The sequence below is a fragment of the Ovis aries genome, chromosome 15, assembly GCF_016772045.2.
Source record: "Ovis aries strain OAR_USU_Benz2616 breed Rambouillet chromosome 15, ARS-UI_Ramb_v3.0, whole genome shotgun sequence".
Classification (NCBI taxonomy): Eukaryota; Metazoa; Chordata; class Mammalia; order Artiodactyla; family Bovidae; genus Ovis; species Ovis aries.
Genome location: NC_056068.1, coordinates 33280246 through 33301387, shown reverse-complemented (window position 1 = coordinate 33301387; position 21142 = coordinate 33280246). Strand labels below are relative to the sequence as shown.

General features: G+C 42.7%; 1 protein-coding gene and 1 pseudogene across 1 annotated transcript in view; one reads left to right on the top strand and one right to left on the bottom strand.

Annotated features, from left to right (window-relative positions):
- The window catches only part of JHY (junctional cadherin complex regulator), an 80113-nt gene that overhangs the window by 28934 nt on the left and 30037 nt on the right, over positions 1 to 21142 (bottom strand). Inside the window, exon 4 of the mRNA XM_027979338.3 lies at positions 6548 to 6661. Coding sequence (XP_027835139.1) covers positions 6548 to 6661 — 114 coding nt within the window. The remainder of the gene's footprint in view (positions 1 to 6547; positions 6662 to 21142) is intronic.
- LOC114118347 (AN1-type zinc finger protein 6-like) lies at positions 6750 to 7743 on the top strand (annotated as a pseudogene).

Here is a 21142-nt window from a genome sequence, read left to right as displayed (position 1 = left end):
CTTTACTAGCATGTGAGATGAGTGCAATTGTGCAGTAGTTTGAGCATTCTTTGGCATTGCCTTTCTTTGGGATTGGAATGAAAACTGACCTTTTCTAGTCCTGTGGCCACTGCTGAGTTTTCCAAATTTGCTGGCATATTGAGTGCAGCACTTTCACAGCATCATCTTTCAGGATTTGAAATAGCTCAATAGGAATTCTGTCACCTCCACTAGCTTTGTTCGTAGTGATGCTTTCTAAGGCCCACTTGACTTCACATTCCAGGTTGTCTGGCTCTAGATGAGTGATCACACCATCATGATTATCTGGGTCATGAAGATCTTTTGTGTACAGTTCTTCTGTGTATTTTTGCCACCTCTTCATAATATCTTCTGCTTCTGTTAGGTCCATACCATTTCTGTCCTTTATTGAGCCCATCTTTGCATGAAACCCAAGACGGGCGGGTCATGGTGGAGAGGTCTGACAGAATGTGGTCCACTGGAGAAGGGAATGGCAAACCACTTCAGTATTCTTGCCTTGAGAACCCCATGAACAGTATGAAAAGGCAAAATGATAGGATACTGAAAGAGGAACTCCCCAGGTCAGTAGGTGCCCAACATGCTACTGGAGATCAGTGGAGAAATAACTCCAGAAAGAATGAAGGGATGGAGCCAAAGCAAAAACAATACCCAGCTGTGGATGTGACTGGTGATAGAAGCAAGGTCCGATGCTGTAAAGAGCAATATTGCATAGGAACCTGGAATGTCAGGTCCATGAATCAAGGCAAATTGGAAGTGGTCAAACAAGAGATGGCAAGAGTGAACGTCGACATTATAGGAATCAGCGAACTAAAATGGACTGGAATGGGTGAATTTAACTCAGATGAGCATTATATCTACTACTGCGGGCAGGAATCCCTCAGAAGAAATGGAGTAGCCATCATGATCAACAAAAGAGTCCGAAATGCAGTACTTGGATGCAATCTCAAAAATGACAGAATGATCTCTGTTCGTTTCCAAGGCAAACCATTCAATATCACAGTAATCCAAGTCTATGCCCCAATGAGTAACGCTGAAGAAGCTGAAGTTGAACGATTTTATGAAGACCTACAAGACCTTTTAGAACTAACACCCAAAAAAGATGTCCTTTTCATTATAGGGGACTGGAATGCAAAAGTAGGAAGTCAAGAAACACCTGGAGTAACAGGCAAATTTGGCCTTGGAATGCAGAATGAAGCAGGGCAAAGGCTAATAGAGTTTTGCCAAGAAAATGCACTGGTCATAGCAAACACCCTCTTCCAACAACACAAGAGAAGACTCTCCACATGGACATCACCAGATGGTCAACACCGAAATCAGATTGATTATATTCTTTGCAGCCAAAGATGGAGAAACTCTATACAGTCAGCAAAAACAAGACCAGGAGCTGACTGTGGCTCAGATCATGAACCCGTTATTACCAAATTCAGACTCAAATTGAAGAAAGTATGGAAAACCACTAGACCATTCAGGTATGACCTAAATCAAATCCCTGATGATTATACAGTGGAAGTGAGAAATAGATTTAAGGGCCTAGATCTGATAGATAGAGTGCCTGATGAACTATGGAATGAGGTTCGTGACATTGTACAGGAGATAGGGATCAAGACCATCCCCATGGAAAAGAAATGCAAAAAAGCAAAATGGCTGTCTGGGGAGGCCTTCCAAATAGCTGTGAAAAGAAGAGAGGCAAAAAGCAAAGGAGAAAAGGAAAGATATAAGCATCTGAATGCAGAGTTCCAGAAAATAGCAAGAAGAGATAAGAAAGACTTCCTCAGCAATCAATGCAAAGAAATAGAAGAAAAGTAAATGTTTAAAGCTCTTCTGTTAAAGAAAAAAAAAAAGAATTCTTTACTTGACCTCGTTCTCTGGTTAAACTTCATCTCTTCAGTAGGGGTGGTGGGATAAATTGGGATTGACACATATACTACTATGTAGAAAACAGATGTTTCTTTTTGAGAACCTACTATATAGTACAGGGAACTCTACTCAATGCTCTGCTGCTGCTAAGTCACTTCAGTTGTGTCCGACTCTGTGTGACCCCATAGATGGCAGCCCACCAGGATCCTCCATCCATGGGATTTTCCAGGCAAGATTACTGGAGTGGGGTGCCACTGCCTTCTCCCACTCAATGCTCTAGGGTGACCTAAACGGGAAGGAAATCACCCCCAAAAGGGGATATATGTATACAATAGCTGATTCACTTTGCTGTACAGTAGAAACTAACACAAGATTGTATAGTAACTATTGTTGTTGGTCAGTCAAAAGTCAAGCCCAACTCTGTGACCCCATGGACTGTAGCATGCCAAGCTTCCTTGTCCTTCACTATCTCCCGGAGTTTGCTCAGACTCATGTCCATTGAGTTGGTGATATTTCATTCTCTGCTGCCCTATTCTCCTTTTGCCTTCAATCTTTCCCAGCATCAGTGTCTTTTCCAATGAGTCAGCTCTTCGTAACAGGTGGCCAGAGTACTGGAGCTTCAGCATCAGTCCTACCAATGAATATTCAGGGTTGATTCTTTTAGGATTGACTGGTTTGATCTTGCAGTCCAAGGGACTCTCAAGAGTCTTCTCCAGCACCACAATTCAAAAGAATCAACTCTTCGGCACTAAGCCTTCATTATGGTCCAAGTCTCACATCTGTACATGACTATTGGAAATGCCAGAGCTTTGACTATACAGACCTTCGTCAGCAAAGTTGTCTATACTATATACTAAAAAAAGCAACTACTCCAGTAAAAATTAAAAAACAAACAAAAAATCCCCAAACATCTCATCTTGTAATCCATCGCCAAGCATCTTAAAAGGCAGGTTGGTCTTCATCTTCCCCGCTCTCATCCTGACCCCTGTACTCTGCAGGTGAACCCTTACTCTCACCGCCCCAGTGAAACTGCTCTGCTCAGGCCACCAACCACCTCTTAGTTGCTAAATCCTACAGTACCACTTTCTTTAACTTCCTGTTTTTCACACTTACACTATTATTTCAAACTTACAGAAAAAAAAATGGCAAGAATAACACAGAGAACTCCCAGATATCCTCACTGATTCACTTTTTAACATTTTGCCACGTTTCATCATTCTCTCTCTCTGTAGATCGCTCACTGTCCATGTGTAGACAGACGCACAAATATACATTCTGTCATTGAAACTGTTATTGCTGGTCCCATCATCACTTAGTTGGTCTGAATCATTTGAGACTTGCATCAATGAGCTGGATACATTTCTCCCTTTTCGTGGCACAGGTATGCAGGCTTCTCATTGTGGTGGCTTCTCTTGCTGAGAAGCACAGGCTCAGTAGCTGCAGCTCCCGGGCTCAGGAGCACAGGCTCAGTAGCTGCAGCTCCCGGGCTCAGGAGCACAGGCTCAGTAGCTGCAGCTCCCGGGCTCAGGAGCACAGGCTCAGTAGTTGCGGCACAAGTGTTTAGTTGCCAAAACTCTTTTAATTGACATAGAGAGCCTTTCCTGGCCCCCAGCTAGCCTGCCCAACCTCTGTCCCCTCCTCATACTTTCCCCTTTAGTCACTGAACTCCAGCAAAACTCTCAGGGCAGACTAGACTCCCCCCACTTTCATCCCTCTGCTCTCATGTGTGTCTGCTTGGCATGTTTTGACTCATCCTTCCAGGGTCAGCTTAGATGCCCTGCCTTTTCCAGAGGCTTTTCCCATCTTTTTAGGGCAGAATTAGGTGCTCTTTTAGTTACACGGCATTTTATGCCGACTTTCATGTCACTGCATTCTGATGACTACATAACTGTTTTGAGGTCCTTAAGGGTAGGAACCATTTTTAAAAGGGTCTTTTGTTAAGTTTTATTTCTATTTTTTTTTCTGAAGAGTTTTTAAAAGTCCATGTCTTTGGGGCCAGACACCTAAAAGCTGGTGGTTGGAACATAGTAGGCATTCAATAATTATTTATTGTCTGAATTATTTTGATTTCACATAGAGGTATCTCTATGTTAGTAAGAGTTACTCATGGTTAGAGTATGTTTACTAAGGATGTGTAGATTCTTTGAAAGTCACCTTTTAAGAACAAGATTTCAGATGAGGCCCATTTTCACTTAAGATTCACTAAATGACCTATAAATGGTTTTCTAATCCATCACTGGGCTTCCTGGGTGGCACAGTGGTAAGAAATCCACCTGCCAATGCAGGAGACACAAGCAACGTGGGTTTGATTACTGAGTCAGAAAGATTCCCTGGAGAAGGAAATGGCAACCCACTCCGGTATTCTTGCCTGGAAAATGCCATGGACAGGGGAGCCTGGTGGGCTACAATCCACAGGCTGGCAAAGAGTGATACACGACTGAGTGGTTGAGTACACCATTAAATACTGAGCATCAGCTTTGGGCAAAGCAGTGTCTTAGGAAGTGGAGAGAAAAATTCATACAAAATTATGGGAATTATCAAGGAACTTAGAGAGTAGCTGGTACAAAAGAAACACAGCAGCTAATGGGACAAAGGTCAAACAGGGTAAGCCCTGGAGGAGTGGTCCTGACCACACGCATGACAGGATGCGTTGGGAGAGGCAGGAGGAGGAGGGGAACCAGAGCAAAGGCAATGGAGCTGGGTAATTGAGGAGAAGAAAGAAAGGCATCCTGGGGACCTTCCTGGCAGTCCAGTGGTTAGGACACTGCAGTTTCAATTCACGGGGCATGGGTCCAGTCCCTTGTCGAGGTACTAAGATCCCATACGCCGTGGGGCCAAAGGGTGAAAAATAAGGAAGGCAGCCTGGAGGTTTGCACATTGAGTATCCAGTCAGTGTGCTGGGTGCAGCGGGCAGCTAGGAAATCCTTTCTGAATAAAGGGAAACATTCCTTGGGCTGCTCTGTGTAGCCATCTTTCTAGGTCCAACAATCTTTAGCTGTTTTGCTTCTTACCGTCTTCACTCAGGAGTGGGTTAGAACCAAGTGAGTCCAGGACACTCAGATGAAACAGCCTTCTTCTGATTTTTTCTTTACAAAGTTTTTTCTTGCCTCTGCCTAGGGCCATGCCATGCATCAAGCATCCCAGTTTTACCTGATTCTTTTACCATTGGCTGAGATGCCTATGATTTTTCATAGTGACAGGTGTGAAAACTAGAGGCTGTGAGACTCTTACATGCTTCAAGTGTGTTTCCCATAGTAATTTAAGTTAACTAGAGATAAAGAATCTTAGATTCATAGCCTTTTGCAGCTGGGATGGCCCTTGTAGTTCATTTCTTTTTCTGCAACTCTGAAAGTAGCCTGGAGGCCACTGTGGTGGGGGGAAAAAAAAAAAAGATGATTTGAGCTGTCCCTCTTCTCTCATGTTTCTGAAACTGGAATGAGCTTTTTTCTTGTTCTCCACCCCCCACCCCCTGCCCCGCCACCCCTGCATTACCTAACACGTGGGATCATAGTTCCCTGACCAGGGATTAAACCCATGTCCCCTGCATTGAAAGCACAGAGTCTTAACCACTGTATCACCAGGGAAGTCCCTGGAATGAGCTTGATTCTTATTATTGCTTTTCCATTGAACATAGTTCTAACTAATGATGTCAACAGGCTCTGTAGGTTGGGTGATTTCAAAGGGCTTCTCCTTCTGAAAGTGTTTGTTGCTTAGTCGTGTCTGACTCTTTGCAACCCTGTGGACTGTAACCTGCCAGGCTCCTCTGTCCATCAGGTTTCCCAGGCAAGAATACTAGAGTGGGTTGCCATTCCCTTCTCCAGGGGATCTTCCCAACCCAGGGGTCGAACTGGGCTCTCCTGCATTGTAGGTGGCTTCTTTACTGTCTGAGCTACCAGGGAAGTCAAGAATCACTACTACACATAACGCTATATACTGGTTCAAGAAGAAATCAGCTGCTAGACCTTTTCTGGATTCTTCTAGAAAAACAGTCAGTGAGGACAGTTTCGTGAAAATCTTCCCTGAAACAACATTATGATTTCAAAGTAGTAAACCCATGGCCCCCAAAGGGATGTCATCATGCTAAATTATTAGGTAATAGGCTTTCATGTTATGCCAGTGAGGGTTTATTGAGGCTCTGGGGTTTCCCATCCATTTTTAAGGACTGTGCCCCCCACCATCACATAGGGATACTGTGTGACTGATAATTCCAAAAGGAAATAGACCTTTTTTTTTTTTTTAAATCTTGCCATGCTGTGTGGCATGCGGGACCTTATTTCCTGATCAGGGATCAAACCCAGGCCCCTGCAATGGAAGCATGGAGTCTTAATCACTAGACCGCCAGGGAAGTCCCCAGGAAACAGACTTGGGAACAGTATGGGATTGGATAGTGTTTTGGACCTGCCTGTGTTGTTTCCAGGCCATTCCTCTGAATATCTGCAGAGTGATGTAATGATTTTCCTCTAGGAAAGAGAACTTTGGGAAAGTGGGGAGGGCTGGCTGGCTGAGCAAGTAATGGCCCATCTGGGCAGAAGTCTTCTTACCCATCAGAAAGTGGGTAACTATTCTCAGACATAAGAATAAACCCTTAAGTGATAAGATGTCAGCCACAGACCATCACTTAGATCCAGCAGTAACTCTTGAAACACACTTAAAATTCAATCTAGCAAGTGACCTTTAGCTGTTGGGCTCTTTGATGCCATTTGTCTTCAGGGTCTAGAGCGACATTTCCAGTCTCTCTGGCATTCTGAATAGACGTCTTGTCAGTTACTCTGCTGGGGTAGGAGATCTGCAGGGGTAAAACATAGACAGCATGTTAACTGGGTTCATTTTAGTCTGTACTCTAGAAAGAGGTCCTGCAGAGTTACGTTGTACCTATGGTTCATTTTAACCATTCATCTCAGGTACCTTGGGTACCCGGATTAAGTAGGAATAAACAATGGTTTCTCTTGCAGGGATGATGTGAGAATTGGTGTTTTGGAGTCAAATTTTGTTGTTATTGTTTAGTCGCCAAGTCATGTCCTACTCTTCTGCCACCCTATGGACTGTAGCCCACTAGGCTCCTCTGTCCATGGAATTCTCCAGGCAAGAGCACTGGAGTGGGGAGGGCCAGTGGCAGTGGGCCTGGAGCAAGCAGGTTTCGGTGGCCTCACCTGTCTCCATTCATCGGTGGCTATTGGTGGCAGTGGGCAGCGTGTCACGCAGACCGAGCCGTCACCAGGTGCACAATAGGGGAACGTGGCTTAAGAAACTAATCACAGCCAAGTGCCTGCGCTTTGTTCTGCTGGCTGCAGGTTTTATGGAAACCCTGGTACGAATGGCATGTGTTCAGTGTGCAATAAAGAACATTTTCAAATAGTAGTTCAGAATAGTGAAGGTAGAATAAGCCCCCCTGTACCTTCTGTCACTAGTCTGTCTGAGTCTTTACCAGCCCAGAGCACAGATGGCAGTGTCCCAGAAGCTCAGTCAGTGCTAGACTCTACATCTTTGTCTATGTAACCGAGCCCTGTATCACATCAGTCACTTTTATCAGAATCTGTAGTGTCTTCCCCAAGTGGACAGTACATTTATGGACAAAGCAATACCGGAAAGAGAAGACCTGCAAACTTCAGTATCAGAAACGGCATAGCAGCCGTCTGAAGAGCAAAACCAAGTCTCTTGAAAAGCCAAAACAGAAAGAGAATCTCTGTTTCATGTGCAGGAAGAAAGTGGGACTTACTGGGTTTGAATGCCAGTGTGGAAATGTTTACTGCAGTGTACACCATTACTCAGATGTACACAACTGCTCTTAAAATTACAAGACTGATGGCTGCTGAGAAAATCAGAAAGGAAAATCCAGTAGTTGTTGGTGAAAAGATCCAGAAGATTTGAACTGCTGGAATACAAAATCCTTTGGTTATCTGCAAACTAAAAACTGATGAGGTTTTTTACCCGTAGTCCTTGGGAACGTAAAGCAATGTATCTTGCATAGACCTTTAATCATGAATGTCATCAAAGAATAGATTTTTGTTTTTGTTTTGAAAATTACTCTGAACATTTATTTCCAATGCAGTTTCTGTGGCTGAAAAGACTTAAGTAAACTCTGCGAGTATTATCCTTTTAAGATCATTTTAATTTTAGTTGAGTGCAGAGGGCTTTTATAAGAAACGTGGAGAAATTTTGGAGGGCTGTGATTTTTCCCAGTAGTAAACATGCATGCTTTAATCTTGCAGTTTATTTTCTCATTGTGTATACCTTTTCTCTGCAGAACAATTTCTGTCTTGATAATGCCCTTTAGGGCACAGCTAGTTATCAGTAACTGAATATATATTAATCATTATGGCTGCTTCTGATTTTCACAGACAAAGGTTATACATATGTTAGCATATAGTTTCTTTGCACATACTATTTATATCTGGATCATTTGTCACAGGAGAGCGTGTGTTGATACAATTTTAGTGAAGTTGCTCAGTTGTGTCTGACTCTTTGAGATCCCATGGACTGTAGCCTACCAGGTTCCTCCATCCATGGAATTTTCCAGGCAGGAATACTGGAGTGGGTTGCCATTTCCTTCTCCAGAGGATCTTCCCAACCCAGGGATTTAACTCAGGTCTCCCACATTGCAGGCAGACGCTTTACCATCTGAGCCACCAGGGATGCAATTCTAAGTTTGTGTGTTTTTAAATTTTTTTGAGTGAGGGAAAGAAAAGCTGTACGCATTTCATTGCTGACTGCAGGTTTCTTTTAAGATGATGTTCATCGGCCTGTGTGTATACAATATGAAGAATGATCTGAAGTAATTGAGCTATATTTGTATTTATCCACTGTCTTTGATTAAATAAAAAGGAAAACCATAAAAAGAAAAAAAAAAAAAAACACTGGAGTGGGTTGCCATGCCCTCTTCCAGGGGATCTTCCCGACCCAGGGACTGAACCCAGGTCTCCTGTGGCTCTTGAATTGCAGGCAGATTCCTTACCACTGAGCCACCAGGGAAAGCCCCTACCTACCTGTTTTAAGTCGAGAGATTAGGTTGTCTTTGCGCTATATGAAATTCTAGCCACCGGGTAGCATTTCAGAGAACAGACTTAAAGCTCCGCAATCTTAAAGGTGGCAGAGATTCTGAAGATAATCCAGCACACCCTCTGGTGTTTCTGTGCATCCCTGGTTGACCTTCCTCCCCTCACTGCCTAATCACATGCCCCTTCTCCAGGCAGGAGAATCTGCTTGTCAGCATTCGTATAGATGGATAGAGGAAGGCAGAGTAAGGTGGCTTGTGAATAGTCCCTTGCTGTGGGAGATCCAGTCCTTCCAATCACCCGCTGGAGTAATAAAGTGTTAGATCTCTGAATCTCTGTTTCATTAATGATGAAGATTCTTTTCCATCTTCGAGAAACCTAACTGCTATGAATGAGTGTTAGTTGCTTAGTCCTGTCTGGTCCTTTGCCACCCCATGGACTGTAGGCCGGCAGGCTCCCCTGTCCATGGAATTCCCTAGGTAAGAACACTGGAGTGGGAAGCCATTTCCTTCTCCAGGGGATCGTCTCAATCCAAGGGTCGAACCCGGGTCTCCCAAATTGCAGGCAGATTCTTTACTGTCTAAGCCACCAGGGAAGCCCAAATTCTACTAGGCTGTTCCTTATAAGAGCAGTGATATGTTTGTAATTTCTATCCCTCTGCCCTTTGAAACAACACAGACTAAGTCAATCTGTCTTTCAGAAAGTGCATTGGGGTTTAGGATCTGCATAGTTGCATTTAAATTCTCCCCGTGTGGCTGATTTTTACTTCATACTTACGCATGCAGACTAGTATTCAGTGCAGAAAGGCAAAAATACTTGTTAAATACTAGCTAGTAAGCAGGCATCATTGACTCAATGGACATGAGTTTGAGCAAACACTGGGAGATGGTGAAGGACAGGGGAGCCTGGTGTGCTGCAGTCCATGGGGTCGCAGAGTCAGACATGACTGAGCTACTGAACAACAAAGCATTTGACAGTGATGATAACCTCACTCCTTATTCAAGGTAGCTTCTCTGGCACAAGAAAAACAATTTGTGTTTTGTTTGTTTGTTTGGGGTGCAGCCCTCTATCTGAATGCCTCCTGATCACAACTGCCCAACTCAAATAGTGTGAAAGTTTCAATGTTTAAAAGGTTGATCTGTAAAAAGGGAAAAAAATGAAAGTCAAACTTTTTTCATGTTTGAATTCTCACTGCTAATACAGGAACACAATGTACTGTTGGATCATGGAGGTTTTTTTTTTTTTTTTAATTACAAATGGAAGTAATCAATAGGTTTTGAGTAATTACCTACTCTGCAAGTGGAAAACTTCATGATACCATGCAACAGTTGAACTTGCGCTGAGATGGGAAGTTTGGAGTTATAGTACTATAATAGAGCTCAAGGTCAGGAGCAGCTTTCTCGTGTTTGCATCTCTCCGCCCTTCACTGTTTGCAGAAACCGGGATGACAATAAAAGTATTAAGATTTTGCAACTTTCGTCATTATTTTCTGAAAGGCTTCAATCCCTTACTGCCGTGATGTGAAACAGAAACATAACTCATTTGAAAGAGAGATCAACTCTGTCCTGGAGGAGAAATGACAGTCAGGACAGGGAAAACGAAAAAAAAAAAAAAATCTAAATAGGCTGCTTAAGCAGGCGAGGAAATAATCCTGTTTTCAATCTCAAACACGCAATGTCTTGGACAAGCTGGAGCCTGGGAGAAGCTGGGTTTATTCCTAGATCTGCCACGAGGAGATTTGATGCACTAGCTTTTGTAAAGGGGACTTCATTAATTTGGTTTTTCACTGGTGATATTATTTGATAAACAACCATGGGGACCCTTAATGGAGCTCTGATAAAAAGTTTATAGATGAAAAAATATAAAGACATTGTCCTACACTGCCTTCCCCAGATAATGTAAGATGTACAGTATTTCCATCCACAGGCTGTTTTGGTAGAACTCGGTGTGTGAAGCCCCCCAGTGAGTCTCCGGGTGGATAAAGCATACTTCTACATTATCTCTTTGAAAGTGGAATGGGACACAACCTCTGCTAGCTATTTCTTTTTTTTTCCCCTTGGTGAGCCATTCTATTAATACCAATCAAATCGAGAAAATGATCAAATGAAATTGCATTTTGAGCATCATAAGCTGTGTAATGTCTATTCTGTTAAATTGGGACCTATAATTGCTTCTCTACTGAAAAGATACAACAAAGACAGCAATCATGCCATGTCATTATCCCGGACTAGAAAACCGGCCTTTGCTGGGAGGACTTCAAAGGCCTGTGGTTCTCGAATTGCATTTGGCTGCTATTGTTGAAGCTCGGGCAATCTTGATTAGGTGTTTACACTGAGGTAAGGCGCAGAGCAGAGCGCCTGAGTGCCTGGGTCTAGAGCCATTAAAAAATTGTACATTATGTTCCTGGCTTTGAAGTGAGGGTTTGTATGTAGGAGAGCAACTCAGATTGAGTACAGCTGAGCTAGATTGGGCTGGCTACTTCTGTCTCAAAGAAACTCATCAGGTTCTTAGGGAATCGGCACCACAAAACAAGTTGATGCTTTACCAAGAGCCCTATGTGGATCCGCGTGTACCCACAGACATACACATTGAAACATGTTTAAATACAGTATCACTGTGAGGTCCTGCAGTCGCTGAAGGTTTGGGTCCTTTTCCCCACTTTCCGTTATATTCTATTAATAACCTCCTGTTTAGTTGTTGTGGGAGAGTCTCGTGTGAATTTATTAGGTTCCCTGTTATTCTCATTCCTTGATGGTATTTATGATATGTGACAAGCATATATCCAGATTAAAATCAGCCAGAGGGTCCTATTTTTCCAAAGTTGCTGTTTGCTTATCATCATTCCAGCACATCTGTTATTGAATCCTCGCTTAGGAGCATAATCAGTGGACTCAGTGTGCGTCTCTGTGTAAACTTGGCCGATGAGTGATGTGCAGTGTTAACTTGTCCTGTTTCTAATCCATATTGCTCTGTGTCGGTTTGGACCTGCTAAAGTCAGCACTGCTGCTGCCTGTATTACATATCTTCTTCTGTGGCTGGCAGAAGAGGCAGGGACGTCAGGCTGTTGGGCTCCGACAAGGGTATTTAGTACAGTTGTTTGCAGTTTGAATTATCTGGGCATCTGTAATAATTATTCAGCTATTTAGAGACAAAACACCTGAAATGTTTTGGCTCTGCCACTGGCCACTTTCTCTATCCTATAGAACAGGGAGTCCCCAGCCTCCGGGATCTGTGGTGGAGCTGATGTAATAAGAATAGACATAAAGTGCACAATAAATGTAATGCTTGAATCATCCTGAAATCATCTACCACCCTCGGTCTCTGGAAAAATTGTCTTCCACGAAACCAATCCCTCGGCCAAAAAGGTTGGGGACTGCTGCTATAGATCACTTCATAATGTTTTTAGCATGCATCTACTCAGAAACCAATGACGCTGAGATCTCTGAACATATTATTTTCACATTCAATTTCTGTATAAGACTCTTGAGCTTTTTACAACCCTATATGAGTTATGCCAGTCACCTACTTAAAGACCCTTCAGTGCACTTCCTTTGCCTTTAACCTTTAAAAGGTTTATAAGGTCCCACATCCTCTACACTCAGCCTCTCCTCCCTGCCTTCACTGTTGTTTAGTCACTAAGTCATGTCCGACTCTGTGACCCCGTGGACTGCAGCACACCAGGCTTCCCTGTCCTTCACTATCTCCCAGAGTTTGCTCAAACTCATGTCTATCAAGTTGGTGATGCCATCCAACCATCTCATCCTCGGTCGTCCTCTTCTCCTCCTGCCCTCAATCTTTCCCAGCATCAGGATCTTTTCCAATGAGTCAGGTCTTTGCATCAGGTGGCCAGAGTATTGGAGCTTCAGTTTCAGGATCAGTCCTTTCAATGAATATTAAGGATTGATTTCCTTTAGGATTGACTGGTTTGATCTCCTTGCTGTCCAAGGGACACTCAGGAGTCTTCTCCAGCACCACAGTTCAAAAGCATCAATTCTTCAGTGCTCAGCCTTCTTTATGGTCCAACTCTCACATCCATACATGACTACTGGAAAAACCATAGCTTTAACTATACAGACTTTGCTGTCTATGTTTGTCATAGCTTTCTTTCCAAGGAGCAATCATCTTTTAATTTCATGGCTGCAGTCACCATCTGCAGTGATTTTGGAGCCCAAGAAAATAAAAATTTGTCACTGCTTCCACTTTTCTCCCTTCTATTTGCCATGAAGTGATGGAACCATGATCTTCGTTTTTTGAATGTTGAGTTTTAAGCTAGCGTTTTCATTCTCCTCTTTCACCCTCATCAGAGGCTCTTTACTTCCTCTTTGTTTTCTGCCTCTTCCTCCTGCTCTCGTTAGACTGTATGTTTTCAGGTCTGTTGTTGGGCCACATGCTCTGGGTCCATGCACACGCCATTCTTTGCATGGTAACTTTTCACCTTACCTACTCTGATCAGTCCCATTCACTGGTCTACTCTTGGCCAAAATATAACTTCCTCCAGGAAGCCTTCCCTGATACCCCTAGGAGGTTATAACAGATGTACCTGAGCTCACCGCCTTAGTGTTCTGTCCTTTTCTGTGTGTGACGAGTTTCACCCTGGTCGTTATGTTTGTCTCGCCTCTAGATGTTAAGTCCCACTAGGGCAGGAAAAGGAGGGACTCTGTGCCGGGCTGTAGGGCTGCAGGGGCACTACTCCCATGAGCTGGGTGGTGACTCTGGATGTGCCTGGCACATACGTGCTCAGTAAACATTACTAAGTGAGATGATTGATCTACATTGGTCACTGGTTGCTCCATTGACATCAGAACACATCTAATCTATTGTTTCTCTGCCTAGATTTGTGGTTTTCGATTAAAGCCAGGTGGCGGACTGTCAGCGATACAAGGTAGAAGCTAGGATCCCATGTCTGTTCTTTCCCTTGCTGGCTTGGCTCTAGGCCCATTAGCCCTTCCTCTCTTCAGCCCTTTGCATTTGCTGTTTCCTCTCCCAAGAAAGCTCTTCTCTCCTACCTTCGTGACCTGTCTACAATGGTAACCCCCACCCCCAGCGTTCCCTGTCCCTGCTCTGCTTCCTTTCTCTCCTCACCACTTACATCACCTGCTAATACGCTGATGATCTATTTTGTCTATTGTCTGCCTCCTCCTAATAGGAAGTTGGCCCTTATTTCTGTCAGTTTTGTTCACTGATATATTCCAAGCACTTGGGACAAAGCCTGGCACATATGAAGCTCTTAATAATTGTATGCAAATGAATGAAGCCAACAACCATTTTCAAGAAGGTGAAAGAGATTTTTAGGAATGTGGCATGAAACGTAAGCGAGGGTTGATGAGCAACCTGAACTCCCTATAACGCAGCTAAGGATGTGTAAGTGTGACCTCTGGATGGTCAGAGGATTCAAACTGCTCCGTGACTAAAACCCTTTGGTGATTCCATGTCGCATAAAGGAGAGGCCTAACTCTTCAGCACAGTAGTTCTAAAACTTGAGCACATGTCAGAATCACTTGGAGGGCTTGTTAAAACACAGATGTAGGGACTTCCCTAGTCGTGCAGTGGTTAGGAATCTTCCTTGCAAAGCGGAGGACTTGGGTTTGATCCCTTGTCAGGGAACTACGACCCCACATGATACAGAGCATCTAAGCCAGCCTGCCACAACAAAGACCTGATGCAGCCAAATAAATAAACCTTAAAAAAAAAAAAAAACAAACACAGATGTAGGGAATTCCCTGGTGGTCCAGTGGTTACAACCCAGTACCTTCACTGCCAGGGTACAAGTTCGATCCCTGATCAGGGAACTAAGATCTCACGGACCTCACAGCGCAGCCAAAACAGCCCCTAAACCAAAACAAAGACACTGATGGAAAGGCCTCACCCCGATGTTTCCAGTTTGGGAGATCTGGGCTGCATTTCTTATGAGTTCCCAGTTTGCAGTTCTAATGGTCCTGATGCTGCTGATCAGGGACCATATTCTGAGAGTTCTTCCTTTAAAATGACGCATAAGGGCCCATGTGATAGGCCCATGCCCATTTCTCTAGCCTAAATATGGACCTCCATCCTCACAGTCCAGTCATCCACAATACGATCTAGGCCTCCTCCTTCACTAACTCACTTGACTAAGTAACACTCTCCAGTCCTTTCTTAAGATAGCCTAACTTAAGCCCATAGGCAAACACTCATATTATGCCTTGATATGTCTGTTTCTACTAGTTGAGTTACATGTTTACCAAGAATCTTTTACTTGTTTATTGCTATTGTATATGTTGTTCAAATTATGAATTTTATTTAAAGATCAGATAATTTGGAGAAATCTGAGTGTGAACAGAGAGTTGTTTTCACAAAAACTGAGTTGAATAATTTAGAATGACCCAGTCAAGCAAATGGCAATATCACAACTGGGTGAGGTCTGTGTCTGTGTGTGTAGGAGACTAGAGGACACAGTCACAAAAATCTAGAAAGGTTATGTTCTTAGATTGTTTCCCAGCACTTGCTAAGTTTTTATTAATACTTTGCTTTCAAGAAATCGGAAGTGGAAACCATAGATCTTTCAAACTGATGTGAGAAAGATGTCGCAAAACTCCAGTCCACAGAATATGCACTGACAGGAAGGCCAGTCCCCTTAGTGGAAAAAAAAATTCGTGAGTTAATGTATATTTATATACTTAGAGTGAAAGTAAGATATTTAACGTCGTTTGTCATACTGCTTTAACCACTTGACTTGATTGACTGGCTACCAGATCCTGACCAGGACCATAGTGGTTCCTCCTAGACTCGCAGGTCTCCACTTAGCAGTGTCCTCTCGCACCCTCTTAGCACCCCATGTGCTCCCTTTGCCTGAGGTCTCTTTGCTGCCCGCCTCCACCTGTTACCTTCTGCTGCTGCTAAGTAGCATCAGTCATGTCCGACTCTGTGCAACCCCATAGACGGCAGCCCACCAGGCTCCCCCGTCCCTGGGATTCTCCAGGCAAGAACACTGGAGTGGGTTGCCATTTCCTTCTCCAATGCATGAAAGTGAAAGTGAAGCCACTCAGTCGTGTCTGACTCTTAGCGACCCCATGGGCTGCAGCCTCCCAGGCTCCTCTGTCCATGGGACTTTCCAGGCAAGAGCACTGGAGTGGAGTGCCATTGCCTTCTCCGTGTTACCTTCTACTTCTCCCTAAAGACTCAGTTCAATGACTGCCTCTTCCATGAAGCCCCCTCTGACTTCCCCAGACAGACCTGGGCATTTTTTTTTCTGGGTTCTTTTGGGGCCGCATGTGTCTCTAGGACAGCAGTTACCACTTGGTCCTGTTTACATGTCTGCTTCCTGCTTGGCCAGAAGCTCCTAAAGAGCATGTACTCTGACAGCGACAAAAATGACCACAGAAACGTGGCATCTGGTAAAGAGGCAAAGGATTGTGCCCATCACCATGGCTCTTGACTTTACTGCAGAACGGGGCACTGTGGCCTGGGTAAGAGAGCACAGAATTATCACATTCTCCAGGCACACTATCATTATGTTTTTTTAATTGGAGGACAACTGCTTCACACTATTGTTTCAATTTCTGTTGTACAGCAAAGCGAGTCAGCTATATGTGTGCACATACCTCCTCTCTCTTGAACCCCCCACCCCGTTCCCCTCCTCTGGGTCATCAGAGTACTTCGATGAGCCCCCTGTGCTGTGCAGCAAGCTCCCCACGCGCTGGCCGTGTTACACACGGTAGTGTATATATGTCAGCGCTGCTTTCTCAGCTCTTCCCACCCCCCTCCTGCCCCTTCTGTGTGCACATGCCTGTTTTCTGTGTCTGCATCTCTATTCCTGCAAATAGTCCAGACACGTTTTCTCAAAGTTATCCTTAGACATGATTTATTCTGTTAAAGTTCTGGTTTTTGAAAGGGCATGCTTCGGTTATGAGGAAAGTTGTCTCTTCACGGGTCCCTCCTCAGTAATGCTGCATTAATGAAGTGTCGCTCTATAGATCAGACAAATAAGTGCTGACTAGCGCATACAAGAAAGATGCCTTAAGAAATGTCTTGTACTGAAAAACCATAAAGTTCAATTTAAATTATGCTGTTATAAGTAAGTGCTCTTGTGGTTGCATAGGGCAAAATTAAAAAAAAAAATCTATCAATGAACATACACAAAGTACCTACTCTATAGAAGAATATTTTTTTGTCACTATGAGACATGGGACTCAAAAACACCACCAAACTGGAAGAATTCTATAAAAAAGCATTCTGTGATTCTGACCAAATATAATTAGAAAAAGATGATCATAATTTAAATAAAAGAAGTTTAATTTTATAGACAACCAAAGGTTTCTTAAACCATGATATTTAAAACCACAGAAAAGGAGAGCATTATATCACTTAGATATTAATCATGTCCAATAAGAGACTAAATTCAGATCAAACATTCAGTAATAAATGTAACGTTTATACAAGGCTATATGATTATGCAGAGCATTCACATATAACATATTTTTTGGCCATCTAAATAACTGGATATGCAGAAGAAGGTAAACATTCAAGACTTAATTTACCAAAGGTAATAACTGGCTCTAATAATAATGGGGCTCAAATCTGGTCTTTCAATGCCAAATTCTATTATTTAACTCAGGAGCATGAACTCCTCAGTTCTGAAAATTTTTTTCACTTGAGAGTGATAAAAACTTGAACCACCTCCCTTCAAGTAGTTAAAAATTACATTCCTTCATAAAAGATGTCGAAAATGCTTACTGTATGCCATGCTCTAGGAATTCAGAGATGAGCCATTCCTTGCCTTCAGGAGCTCAGAGTCACGTAAAGACATATAGACACAAACATTAAATAGTGCAGCGTGGTGTCATGGGTTTTATGGTGGGTGTTCAAGGATGCGTGAGGAACTCAGAGTGTCTTAAAGGCAGAGGGCTTTGGGCTGAATCTCAAAATGGAGGGTGAGATTTTCCCAAGGAAACAGGACAGGGAAGGGTAATTCATCAGCCCGGACAGAGGGCCAGGGGAAATGCTGGGTTCAGGGAGCCGTGAGTTCCCAGAGTACGGCTGGAGCATAGGATGCAGGAGGAGTGACAAAGGACGAGGCTAAACTGGCAGAAGGGGCCAGGTCACAGGGGGCCTTGAGTACCACTCTGAGGGTTCGACTCTTCTCTTGAAATTAACAGGGACCCTCATTAAGCAGCTGGTTGATATGATCAGATTTGTATCCAAGAAGAACACTTGCGACTGCAGTGGAGAAGTTAGATTTGCAAAAGCTGTGATACGAAATTGCACTTTGAGACCAAAGCGTCAAATATTCACTAAGTTCCTTGTCACCAAGAATAAATATTTGAAACATTAACTGAGGCCAAATGCAACTGCTTAAAGAAATATTGCCAATGAGTACAAGACTATAGGGTCCTGTAATCCCCGGGGCAGTGTTTGATTGATGAGGGGACCTTCAGAAGACAACTTGGTCAGTGGACAGTCTTTTGGGAGTCACATCATAGAATGACCTGCTGGAGTCTTGTGTGTGTGCTAAGTCCATTCAGTCGTGTCTGACTCTGTGTGATTCTGTGGACTGTTGCTTGCCAGGCTCCTCTGACCTGATTCTCCAGGCAAGAGTACTGGAGTGGGTTGCCTTTTCCTTCTCCAGGAGATCTTCCCGACCCAGGGATAGAACCCTCACTGGTCTCTGCATTGGCAGGTGGGTTCTTTTACCACTAGCGCCACTTGGGAAGCTAGGGTCTACAGATGTTATTCTTTTGGTAACATTTTGTTCTTACTCTACCTGAAGTCATATGCTTTTCATTTTCAGACACTGTAGCCTGAAAAAAACCAGCTGTTTGGGGGGACCTGTTTTCAGGGTGGATTCCTTTCTCATGACTTAAGGAATGACCCGTTTAATAACAGCTTCCCTACACTGAGTGTCTGCCACGTGTCAGGAGCTTTGTATAAATTCTTCCAATAGCCCTCCAAGGCAGAAATGAACCCCCTATAACAGATGAAGAAGCTAAGGTTTAAAGAGTCACTTGCTCAAATATCTAGTTAATGGTACGACCTAGTACATTGAAGAGCCAGCATCTAACCTGTGATAGTCTGACTCCCAAACCAGTGTTCTGCTTTGGTTTCATCTCTTCTCCCACTATATTGTGTAGCCCCTTCCAAGGCTGGGACCAACCAAAGCTCTTTGCCCAGGGCTTACATAGTCTTCTCTTTCTTACCCATTCACGTCTCAAATCATATCTTTTCAGAAAGTGAAAGCTTCCCTAAGCACCTCGTTAAACATCCCAGTTATACTTTTATTAAAGAAAGTTGACTCAGTATCCTTTGAGGTATTGATCCCTATCCAAAATTATTTTGTTAGATGTTTCTCATCAGGCGATTGGATGTAAGTTTCCTGAAGACTGGCCTCTACATCTCTTATTTCCTGTGATATCACTAGCACTTACTTGGCATACAGCTGGTGCTCAATAAAGATACGTTTTGATCAGTGACCTGCTGCCTCAGCAACAGCCTCAAAGATGTGCTGATGCTCAGAACGGGTAGTGGATTCTATGTAAGGACCTTATATTGTTTTGAAGGCCATAGGTAATGGAGTAACCTTTCTATATGCGCGCTGCAAAGTATCTGTAATTTCTTGAAGAAATTACAAGGGAAAGACAGAATAACATGTATAAAGCACTTCCTGCTGTTTTCTGAGCCCATAATAAATTTCACCTTCATCAGTCTTCAAAGTCACACTTTAGAATCAAGATAGAAAGGTAGCTCACTTTTCAAGAGACAATTTCCTTTAACGGTAGATCATAAATTGACTTAATTCTAGTGAGTTTCAGACAAATACCTCTGGCTACTAAACAAGTCTTGAATAAAAGCAAGCACTGAATATTCACTAGCTAAGTATTGGCTGACTGTGATACTTAGGTGCCCTCTAGTGTGTGTTGGTTTTTATATCAATTCCTTGCCTTGCACATCAGGTGTCTGAGATCTCACAATGCATTCTAAAGGTGATTTTTCCAGTGCATTTTAATGTAAGATAAACAGATCTATGAAAAATGGTGAAAAGATCATGGAGAAATCAACTTTAAAAAATCAGTGGTTCTACTCTGAGCCATTATTTTCAAGCAGAAGTGCAATTTAGGTGACCCTGAGCAATCAGGGAGTATAAAGTTACCAGGGTTCCCACAAAACACTAGATATTGCAAACACGTAAGCATGGTTCAAAAGTAAGACATATGTAAAGGCATGAAATGAAGAATTGTGCTCCTACTCTTTTTCTGCCCCATCCTCTACAATTAACCACCTATGTATTCTTTCTCACTATTTTAAAAGCATATCAAGAAAAAAAATATATTTTTATTCCTCCCACTTTTTTTGCACTATATACACTTTCCTACAACTTTAACTTCTGTCTTAGTAACAACAAATCCTGAGAGGTTGTCCATAATGGTTCATGGGGAACTTTTTTTTTTTTTTAAGCTATAGGATGCTCTGGTATATGGATGTACCATAATTTATTACAGATTTCCCAAATAATAGACATCTGGGTACCTTCTAATCTTTTGCTATTAGAAATAAGGATGAAATGAATGATTTTGAACAAGGTTATTTCAAAACTTCGCACATATAACAAGGATACAGTCCTGGGAGAGGAAGATGTTGGGTCAAATTTTAAAAATAATAATTACTAACACTTATATAGCATTCACTATAAGCCAGGCATCAAGTTAAGCACTCTCCATATATTAATTCACTTAATCTTTTTAATAATCCTTTGAGGAAAGAAGGTACTATTATCATCTCCATTGTAAAGATGAGGAAAACTACGGCATAGAGAGGCTGCCCAGCCTGCCCAAGGTCAGACAGCTAGCAGGTGGCAGTGTTACCCAACCTGGCTTGAAAGCCTATATTCTTGGCCATTATGCTTTGCTTTCTCAGGAGTGTGTGTAGTATTTGTATTTTAAGTGGATATTAGCGACTTGTCCTCCATACTAGTTAGTTCAATTTATTCTCTCACCAGCTTGATTGTACTTTTTTTTGCCCAGAGGTTAATAAAAAATTGGGAATTTTATTGGTTTAATTATAGATGAAAAATGGAATCCCAATATAGTATTAATTTGCATTTCTCCTAAATGACCAAAGTTGGATATGTTTTCATATGTTTAATAGCCACATGTACTAATTTTTCTGTGAACTATATATTCCTATATTTTGTGAATTTTTATATTCACAAAAGATACTGTCTATTGGTCTCTTATTGACTTCTAGGAGCTTTTTACATATTAGAGCTATTACTTTGTCATATGAATTAGACATATTTTTCTAGTTCT